The sequence below is a fragment of the Neovison vison genome, chromosome 6 (assembly GCF_020171115.1).
Source record: "Neovison vison isolate M4711 chromosome 6, ASM_NN_V1, whole genome shotgun sequence".
NCBI lineage: Eukaryota > Metazoa > Chordata > Mammalia > Carnivora > Mustelidae > Neogale > Neogale vison.
The window spans coordinates 49,587,173-49,597,787 of record NC_058096.1 but is presented as its reverse complement, the minus strand read 5'-3'; the positions used below and the strand labels follow the sequence as shown (position 1 = coordinate 49,597,787).

General features: G+C 40.7%; 1 protein-coding gene across 4 annotated transcripts; it reads right to left on the bottom strand.

Annotated features, from left to right (window-relative positions):
- Nucleotides 1-1,990: 1,990 nt before the first annotated feature.
- On the bottom strand, nucleotides 1,991-7,176 carry TRMT10C (tRNA methyltransferase 10C, mitochondrial RNase P subunit). 4 transcript variants are annotated; one of them, XM_044251270.1, is made up of 3 exons: nucleotides 7,022-7,165; nucleotides 6,186-6,212; nucleotides 1,991-3,413 (listed from the first exon to the last, which is right to left on the bottom strand). In XM_044251270.1, the coding sequence occupies exon 3, from the start codon at nucleotides 3,402-3,404 to the stop codon at nucleotides 2,133-2,135; it is 1,272 nt and encodes a 423-aa protein (XP_044107205.1). In that variant the 5' UTR covers nucleotides 3,405-3,413; nucleotides 6,186-6,212; nucleotides 7,022-7,165; the 3' UTR covers nucleotides 1,991-2,132. The 4 variants fall into 4 exon arrangements, with proteins under 4 accessions (XP_044107205.1, XP_044107207.1, XP_044107206.1 ...); XM_044251272.1 differs by lacking the exon at nucleotides 6,186-6,212 and having other exon boundaries at nucleotides 7,153-7,176; XM_044251271.1 differs by lacking the exon at nucleotides 6,186-6,212 and having other exon boundaries at nucleotides 7,118-7,175.
- Between the last annotated feature and the right edge of the window lie 3,439 nt (nucleotides 7,177-10,615).

Here is a 10,615-nt window from a genome sequence, read left to right as displayed (position 1 = left end):
AATCCTGTTCTTAAGTACTATGCTGTTTTATCTTCATTCTATTGCAAATGGCTCAAGTATTAGCACCTTGCCACTTAGTTCAGCCAAAGGTTGAAATTCATTCATATCATATTTACCAATTCTAAGTTTACACATCACTTTGTCAAGGCCCTTCCTGGTCGCACCCATGAGTTTAGGTTAGGCATCCATTGTTTTTCCATTGCACTTCATACTTGCCTTATTATAGAGAGAATAATTTATACATTGAAAGCCAGGGCTTTAAAGTCAGACAAATCCTTTGAATTCTGAGACTATACTTAAAGGTTGAGTTTTGAGTAAATTTTCCTCATCTGTAAAAAAGGTACTATTAGGCAACTAAGTTACAAATACTATAATAGTTTAGTATAATACATCATAATAAAAGTATAATAGTTGTTTAAATAATTCATGTAAACTGTATATTGCTTGGTAGAGTAGGTACTTAGTAGTATTCAGTAAAAGATTAAATCCTGCTTTAAGAAATGTATTGGATTGCATCTCTCATGTTAATTTCCAGTTCAGAAACTAGGTAGAAGTAGTTGGCTATCCATCTTTATTTCCTGTGTTTTCAAAAAAGTTAACAGTGCAGGTAGTCTATAATGAACATTTCCTAAACTTCTTTTCGTAGTAAAGAAGTACACATGTTCTCTAGTAGGACTTACTAGGTAGCAAGCGGCAGAAACCCAAATACTGGCTTGGGCAATAAAGGGGAATTTATTAGAGGAATTACCAAGGTGTTGCATGAAGTTTAAACAACCAATGAATGCTAAAGGCAAATCTATAGCTGGACCTCAAGAATAACCGGAAGCAGGGATTTAAACAGTGCCAAAGTTGGTCTTACTTTTACATGTAAGCTTCACTTCCTCCTCTATAGCCTGTCTTCCTTCATAAAAAGGAATGCCACCATCAATTCCAGAGCTTCCTGTCTGTCGATGTCCATCATCACAGTGACACAGGTTTAGTTCTCAAATCCAAAAATCCTAGAAAGAGTTGTGACTGGCCTATCTTAAAAGTCAGATGCCCATCTCGAAGTTTGAGTGAGGTATCTCCTTAAGGATAATCAGCTGTAGCCAGAACAAGGTCTGTAAAAATATGGCAGGTTCCACTCAAAATCAACAGCTGGAGAAAAGGAAGTTTTTCCTATAAGAGGAAAGCTGAGGCACCGAGGTGGCTCAGTCAGTTAAGCTTCTGACTTCAGCTCTGGTCATGATCTCTGGGTCCTGGGATAGAGTCCTTGATTCAGTCCTTGCTCAGCAAGGGGTCAGCTGTGCCTCTGCTTCCCTGCCCACCCCCCAGCTTATTCTCTGTCTCAAATAAATAAAAATCGTGGGGGGAGAAGGAAGGAAAGGAAAGCTCTCTATACTGCAATAGGGAAGTGCTATATGTAAGTCATCAAGTAAACCTCCTTTTTCTTCCTAAGAGGACATGGAATGAATTCCATCTCCCCAAGCCCATTTCTCATAATATAGGCAAATTCCATGACATGTCAAGGGATGTCTTAACCTTTTGTTTAACCAAGATTCAGTTAAACAAACTTCAGTGCCTATGACATGCCCAGAACTGCACCAAATGTCACTTTGAACCACCACCTGAAGTTTAAAATCTCTTCTGTAACAATTTTTGATAAAAAGGTAGTTGTTGACATTGCTAAAAGAACAATTAAGAAGGTAAATGGAGCGGATGAGTGGCTTGGTCAGTTAAGTGGCTGACTCTCAATTTCTGCTCAGGTCATGATCTTGGGGTCCTGAGACTGAGCCTGCATCAGGGGCCTCTGCCCTCAGCGGGGCGTCAGTTTGAGGATACTCTTTCCCTTACCCCCTGCTCTAAGTAAATATATCTTAGATTTATTTATCTAAGATATATATAGATACTATGTTTGGGAAAAAACACTTCAGTTAGTTTGGAAGGACAACCTTTAAAAGAAAAGAACAAGTGAATTCCATTCAGGAAGAAACAGACCAGTAGAACTGTATTTTCACTCCATTTTCCACTCCTTTTTTTCTTCCAGTTTTATTGAGAAATAACTGACATTCATTACAGTATAAGATTAGGCATACAGTATCATAGTTTGATTTACATATATTGTGATCATTTATTTAAGTTATCAAATTTTCTCATTTAAGCCACCTTTTGTGTGTGTGTATATTTAGAGAGCCTTTTGGAGATGAATTAAAGGTCTTTGACTTCTTCAATCTGTTGACAAACTCTTGAGAATGCTGAGAAATCTCCAAACAACCACTGTATTTTCTTCTAGGAACAAACTTCAGAGCCTCTTCCCAACTACCAGTGTTTTTCAGACATAACAAAATACGCATCATTTGATCTAAGGTGAGATTTTTGGTACCAGTATCCCACTGTAAATATCTATCTAATGGAAGGCACTCCGTTGCCAGCTTCAGCCGTTTTGCCTTGGCAAGGGATGTGCCTGACTGCATAGCCTTATCAACAAAAGATCCCACTATATAAATTTTATCATGCTTGAAAGTAGTCATAACATTAGGAGAATCTGCAGTTAAATATATAAGACTATCCTTTGGGAATAAATCTACATGAGACTTTTCTGTTGCTGTTAAAAGCAATTTGTCCCATTTTTCTCTGTAACGTTTAACTAACTCTTTATGATAAGCACCATCTATTTTAAGATTGCAGAAATAAAGATGGAAAGGATCAACATCCCTTCTGTTACATCCTTCACTTTCTAGAAGTTGGGAAACAGTATTTTGGAGTTCTTTTGGTTTCATGTAGTTATCATAATCCATGTCAAAAACCAAAGGTTGTCCAAACTGCATGGCCTGAGCACCTTTCCAGCCCATGGCAATGTCCATATTCCTATCCCAAAGTCGTAGAAATAGAAAGTTTTGCTGTTTATCTTCCTTAGCGGTTTCTAACAATTGCTCTCTTATTGCTTTTTCCCTTGTTGCTGCTTTCATTTCCTTTTTTATTTGATCAGCTTTTTTCTTTTTTTCCTTAATATATAAATATTTTAAGTATTTTTTTTTGGATGATTTAGAAACACATTCCATAGTAGTTTTGAGTTCTTCTTCACTGATGTGTTCTGGTACTTCTTTGCCAAGCAATCGCCACATCTCAATTAACTCCCTGACGGCAGCTAGAGGATCTTCATCCTTGCTACTTGAGACTGGTGAAACATCTTCTTCTTGCACACTAGATTTCATTGTAATTTTCCACCCATCCAGTCCCAGCTGTTCAGGAGGTGATGTACTCTCCGTTTTAGGATAGGACACTCCTGGTATTTTGGAAGACATGTATCTCTGTAGAATGGCTGAACATAAAACGCTTCTCTTCCTAGGAATGGTAAATGGCACCAAATACCTGGCACAAGATCTTAAAGTGATACTACCACTCATTTTGAGGAAAATAGGCATGTAAGACCCCTATAAGAGAAGCAAAATGTAATGAAAAGTTAGACAAACATTTTTTAATTTTTTAAACCTGTCAACTAATTATGCAAGTATAAATTTGAGACACTAAAAGCAACTGACTTTTTAAAAAAGATTTTACTTATTTATTTGACAGGCAGAGATTACAAGTAGGCAGAGAGGCAGGCAGAGAAAGAGAGGGGGGAAGCAGACTCCCTGCTGAGCAGAGAGCCTGATGAGAGAGCCCTATGAGGGGCTCGATCCCAGGACTCTGGGATCATGACCTGAGCTGAAGGCAGAGGCTTTAACCCACTGAGCCACGCAGGTGCCGGGAGCAATTGATTTTTTAACACAAAGTGAGGACAATTTTATTTCCTGTACTATTAATTTTTCCTAGACTCCTGTGGCATAGAGCCTATGATCAAACATCAGGCAAAAAGTTTACAACTTATTTGGATTCTTATTTTATTTTTTTAAAGAGTTTATTTATTTATTTGACAGATCACAAGTAGGCAGAGAGGCAGCTGCTGAGCAGAGAGCCTGATGCGGGGCTCCACCCTGGGATCATGATCTGAGCCGAAGGCAGAGGCTTTAACCCACTGAGCCACCAAGGTGCCCCTGGGTTCTTATTTTTTACATAAATTTCATTATTTCTTTAGGAAAAAGAATATCTTGAAGAAAGATCCTTTTTAGATTCTTATTTAGGGGCCCAGAATATCAACATTACTGGATAACAAAGTAATGTTCTGCTGATAGGGTTGAGATCATGATACTATTTCTTCTCCATTCTACTCTAAGTCCAGATAGAGACCCAAACACAAGCTCCTTAACATAAGCAACACACGAAGACAGTAAGATAAAGGGCAGAAAAGTTATAGGGTACCTACCTGCTGTATCAATAGGACCTGCTGTATCAATGCTCTCATGTTTTCAAAACAGAAATAGACAAAGATTTACTGATTTAAAAACAAAACAAAAAATAGGGGTGCCTGGGTGCCTTAGTGGGTTAAATTGCTCCCTTTAGCTGAGAACATGATCTCATGGATCCTGGGACTGAGCCTCATATGGGGTTCCCTGCTCAGCAGGGAGTCAGTTTCCCCCTCACCTCTCCACCCCCACTCACACTGTCTCCTAGATAAATAAATCTTTAAAAACAAGAAAATAGACCTCTTTTCTCCAGTTCAGAGTTTATTTTGCAGCACATAATGTTACTATCAAACAAAATATCCCAAATTAGGGCAAATATATATAAGCTCCACAATTTTATCCTAAAGGTCTGGACATCCACAAAACAATGAAGAAGCTTTAAAATGTGAAACTAGTACAGGATTTGAAGGAAAAAAAAGGAAATCAACTTTTTACAAAATGCAACTGAAAAACTTGAACTATTCCTTCTTCCCTCTGCTTTATTTAACAACTCTGCATGTTTCTTAGAGTGGTTCTCTAAGCTGTGTCCTGATGCTCACATGTCTTCCCCTCCTTTAAAAGCAGATGTGCCTCTGAATTCTGTCGTTAGCTTCCACCCCCATTTTTCCCCCAGTCTAAAATTCTCCATGTGAGGTCTGATCTATCTTTGTGGTTTCACCACCATGCATCAGAAGAAATACTTCAAATGCAACGTATTAACATAATTGCTCTCCCTTCCCTTCCCAATCTGCTTTACCTTCTACATGGTTTCAGGGAGAGACCCTGCCATTCATTCATTTGCTGAAGCCAGAAACTGGGGGTCGTTTTATTACCACCCTGACACCCACCACATCTAATCTATTTGAATTACAACCACTTTACTTTATAAATAATCTTGAATCCATTAATTTCTTTTGAATCCCATTATCTTAATTGCATCTGCTAGCCTCCTGATTTGCTCTGTCTCATCTCTAAGCCATTGGGAGCTAGTGCAAATCTAATCAATGCACTTGTTATGGTCTCCAATGTGAACTTTTTAAAAAAATATTTTATTTATTTATTTGACAGAGAGAGACACAGTGAGAGAGGGAACAGAAGCAGGGGGAGTGGGAGAGGGAGAAACAGGCTTCCCACCAAGCAGGGAGCCTGATGGCAGGCTCGATTCCAGACGCTGGGATCACCACCTGACCCAAGGCAGATGCTTAATGACTGAGCCACCCAGGTGCCCCCTCAATGTGAACTTTTAAATACACTGCTGCCAGGCACAAGTTCCAAACTTACACACATGGCTTTTAAAGTTTTCCACAAAACCATCTTTTGCTTACCTCTTCAGATACATCTTAGCTATTCTTCACCTCAATCCTTAAATCAAGTATTCCTCCTACTAGTTCTTATAGCACCCTCTACCTCTCTACTACAGTATTTGTAACACTCTTTGTAACTGCCAGGTTACTTATTTGCCTGACTAATGGTAAACTCTATCAGGACAGACTATTTATATTAACACTGAATCCAATGCTCAGCAGTTTATGGCTCACAGGAAATCACTCAAGTATTTTTCGAATAAATATCCTGGACCAATGCTTTTCACATTTAAAATATGTTCAGACACCTTTAAAAAAAAATAAAGAAAAGAAAAGAAAAAGAAAGAAAAGAAAAAAGTTTGGGGGAGGCAGCTAGCTAGCTCAGTTGGTTGAGCGCAATGATTCTTGATCTGAAGGAGAGGGTGTCCTGAGTGCAAGCCCCATAGTGGGTATAGAGCTTACTTTAAAAAATTCTCTTAAAGTTTGTTACTGTTTTGCTTTTTAAGTAATTTCTACACCCAATGTGGGCTCGAACTCAAGTCCACAAGATCAAGAGACGCATGCTCTTCCGACTTACCCAGCCGGGTGCCCCATCTTCAGACACCTTTGAAAGAAAACAACAGTTTAGGGCACCTCGGGGTCTCAGTGGGTTAAGTGTCTGTCTTGGGCTCAGGTCACGATCCCAGGTCCCGGGAGCCAGTCCCACATCAGGACCTCTGCTCAGCGGGGAGTCTGCTTCTCCCTCTGACCCTCCCCGGTCTCGTGCTCCCACTCGCTCTCAATCTTTCTGAAATAAATAAAATCTTAAAAGTTTTGTTTTGTTTTGTTTTTTAAAGAAAGAGGGGTGCCTGGGTGGCTCAGCGGGTTAAAGCCTCTGCCTTCGGCTCAGGTCATGATCCCAGGGTCCTGGGATCGAGCCCCACATCCGGCTCTCTGCTCACCAGGGAGCCTGCTTCCTCCTCTCTCTCTCTCTCTCTCTGCCTGCCTCTCTGCCTACTTGTGATCTGTCTGTCAAATAAATAAATAAATAATCCTTAAAAAAAAAAAAAGTAAAGAAAGAAAAAACAATTTAGACTCCCTGAGATATGATATTTAACGGGGAGTCCTCAGCCCCAATATGAGAAATACTGATTTCAGAAACAAGTCTTCGGAGTTTTGTCTTTGTAACCGGTAAAGATTTTTTTAGGATATCATAAAAATGAAAACTCAATTTTTAAAACAAACAAGGATATCATTTTTGGTAAACACTGCTCTGTTCCAGGGACTGCGCTACTTATAGTTTAAAAATCACTGGGCTTCCCCTCATCTGTGAGCCTTCTTAGCGCACGTGCTCCACTAAGCCCATTTTAGAAAGGTTTCCGCGTCCTCCCACCTCAACACACACAATTAAGATGTCAAGAAACATGCCCATACCAGGTGTGCGGAGACGGTGGCTCCCACTGGTGTCAACCGCGGGGACGCACACACCACGCAGTAGCCCGCGGTGAAGCGCTACGCGAGAAACCGCACCTCCGCATCAACGCAGGTCGGTTTAGTTTCCGTACCTTGCAAGTCAGCCGTGGCCGGAAATCCCGCCCTCTCTCTCCGGCGCTTGCCTGTGACGTCAGGCCACTAGGGGAAAGCTTTCCAGCCGGAAAAGCGGTGCTGTTGTGGAGAATGCTGGCTGCTGCTTTGGGGCCGATGCTAGCTAGGGACCATCTCGAGTGTTGTGTTCTTGTAGCTGGTTTAACTGGGCTACACCACTATTTTAAAAGTTTCTGTTCCTCTTCTCTTAACTTACTCTCTACTTGGTACACGTATTTATCAGCATTTACTCACGCAGTGCTAAAATAAAATGATGTTTTCAAAAGTCTCACTCAACTTTAAAACTGCTTGATGCAAGACTTAAACGTATACTTTGTGAGCAGTTTATCAACAGCACCTGACACAATGTTTAGAACATGATAGGGGACACGAAGTATCTCTCACTCCCCTTAGCTCACTTGTTAAATTTAATGTGAAAATGAAATTAAGTCATCCACTGCAAATTAGTGGCCTTTGGGGCAAAATCCAGTCTGCAGGTGCTATGTTTAGGTAGTACATTTTCAAGTGTTGTAATTTAGTTGTCACTATTAAATCATTAGGGCCAACATCATTCACTGGGGGAAAGGACGGTCTTTTTTAAGGAAGGGTGCTGAACAAAGTTGGACCCTTAACCTAAAACCACAAAAAAATTAACTCAAAATGGATCAAAATCTTCAACATAAAAGTCAAAACTATAAAACTCTTAGAAGGAAACATAGGGGAGAATTACATGACATTGGATTTGGGAATGATTTCTTGTATGTGACCCCAAAACCACAAGCAACAGAAGAAAACAGACATTTTGTACAAAATTAAAAACTTTGTATGTCAGGGGACACTACTGACAGAGTAACAGATTTGGAAGATGTGTAAGAAGTAAAAATGATAGAATTTGGTGACTGGTATTTGGGGTAGAAGAAGTCAATATTCTACTTTGAGCATTGGGACAGACAATGATTAGTAGTGTGGGGAATGGGGGAACGGAGTAGACAGGATGAGGGAAGAGCTGGTGAGAGCAATTTTATTTTTTTTAAGATTTTATTTATTTATTTAACAGACAGAGATCACAAGTAGGCAGAGAGGCAGGCAAAGAGAGAGGAAGGGAAGCAGGCTCCCCGCCGAGCAGAGAGCCCGATGCCCAGGACCCCGGGGTCATGACCTGAGCCAAAGGCAGAGGCTTTAACCCACTGAGCCATCCAGGCGCCCCAGTGAGAGCAATTTTAGACATAATGACTGAGCTCCCTTCAAAGTCAGATGATGTCTCCTTTACAATATATGGCAGTTGGCTGCATGGGTCTAGAGTTAAGGAGAAAGGGAATGAACCAAACCTAAATATTTGAGAGCTATGAAAGAGACTCTGAAACCAGTGTCTGTGAAACCATGTGGGTGGAAAAGATTACCCAGTGTCTGGGTAAAGAGGAAGAGTCAGCAAAGGAGACTGAAAATGAGCAGTTAGAGATACAGTGGTAAAATAATCAAAACATGACAGAAGCTGAGGGAAGAGTGTTTCAAAGAAGAGTGACCCAAGAGGTTTCAATTGGGCCAACTAGGTCAAATGCTGTCTATACATCATGTAACACAGACTGAGAAGCGTCCATTGCCTTGGGACCATATTGTGAGGTTTGGAAACTGAAGACAGATGACAGTGGTTAAGGAATGAGTGGATTATGAGAAAATGGAGTTAGCAAGTGTAAATGTTTTAATGAAAATTGTCAGGGGCAATATACAATAGGTTCAGTTCCTAGGTGTGGCATCCAGGAAATTTTTGTTAGTTATTATTATTGTTATGTTGGGAGAGACTTGACCAACCAATAGGATTTTTAGCAAGGTAATTGTCCCATTACTTATTTGCCTAATGATAAGCGCTATATAAATAAAAGATAGTGAGAAGAGTGAACTTCCTGAGAAGACTGAAAGAGATGGTGTTCAGAGGACAATTGGAGGGAATTGGTCTTGGATAGGAGGAGAAAATTCTACTTCCTTTATAACAGGAAAAAAAGAAGCGGCAGGTGGGGATAGAAGTCAGTTTGTAGATATGGCAACTTACTTTTTAGTTTCCATTTCCGGAAACATTTAAATCTCTTATTTTTTTAAAGATTTTTATTTTTATTTTTGACAGACTGAGATCACAAGTAGGCAGAGAAGCAGGCAGAGAGAGAGAGAGAGAGGGAGGGAGGAATCAGGCTCCCCTCTGAGCAGAAAGCCTGATGCAGGGCTCAATCCCAGGACCCTGGGATCATGACCCAAGCCGAAGGCAGAGGCTTTAACCCACTGAGCCACCCAGGCGCCCCTAAATCTCTTACTTTTAATTTTTATTTGTTTTTATGTTATTGGAAGACAACTGGAAGGACTTGTCTTGAAGAGTGAGAAGCAACCTTTACTACAGGAGGGAAAAACACGTGTGTCAGTTCACATGGATCATAAACACCGACTCAATGAACTCAATGAGCAAACCCCTTTTGTTGCTTTCCTTAGGGGAGAAAACTAGGCTAGATGATAATCCATCATAACTTTCACCTCACATGAGATAAATTTAACTATTATCTCTCTGGCAATTTATTACCTAGTCTTTTTATTTTTTCAAAGAATTTTTTTTTTTTTAATTTGAGAGAGAGAGCGAGCACCAGAGAGAGAACACTAGCTGAGCGGAGAGGTAGAGGCAGAAGCAGACTAAGCAGGAAGCAGGATGTGAGGCTCAATTCCAGAAATCTGGGATCATGACCTGAGCCAAAGGCAGATGATTAACTGAATGAGCCACACAGGCACCCCTACCTAGTTTTTCTAACACCAGTTCACAAAGTATGGTCCCTGGAGCAGCAGGATCAGCATCAGCATCACTTGGAAACTAGTTAGACAAAATTTTCATGCCCTACCTACCAATTTTACTGAATGAGAAACTTTGACTGTGAGGCCCATCAATCCTTTGCCTTAACAAGAGGCAATGGAGTTTAATAAGGAGTCTTCCCAGGGCACCTGGGTGGCTCAGTGGGTTAAAGCCTCTGCCTTCAGCTCAGGTCATGATCTCAGAGTCCTGGGATCGAGCCCCATATCCGGCTCTCTGCCTAAGCAGAGAGCCTGCTTCCTCCTCTCTCTCTGCCTGCCTCTCTGCCTACTTGTGATCTCTGTCTGTCAAATAAATAAATAAAATCTTTAAAAAAAAATAAGGAGTCTTCCCTTAGCAAACAATATGTTCTCCTCATTTTCTTTTTAAAGACTTTACTTATTTATTTGACAGAGATCACAAGTAGGCAGAGAGGCAGCGGGGTGGTGGGGGGAGCAGGCTCCCTGCTGAGCAGAGAGCCCGATGCGGGGCGCTCGATCCCAGGACCCTGAGATCATGACCTGAGCCAAAGGCAGAGGCTTAACCCACTGAGCCAACTAGGCGCCCCCTAATTGGATTTTTTTAAAAAGACTTTATTTATTTATTTGACAGAGAGAGACACA

What these genes read in the sequence shown, in the direction of transcription:
- TRMT10C (XM_044251272.1), bottom strand. Translation starts at nt 3,404, where the DNA reads ATGCCTATTTTCCTCAAAATGAGTGGTAGTATCACTTTAAGATCTTGT.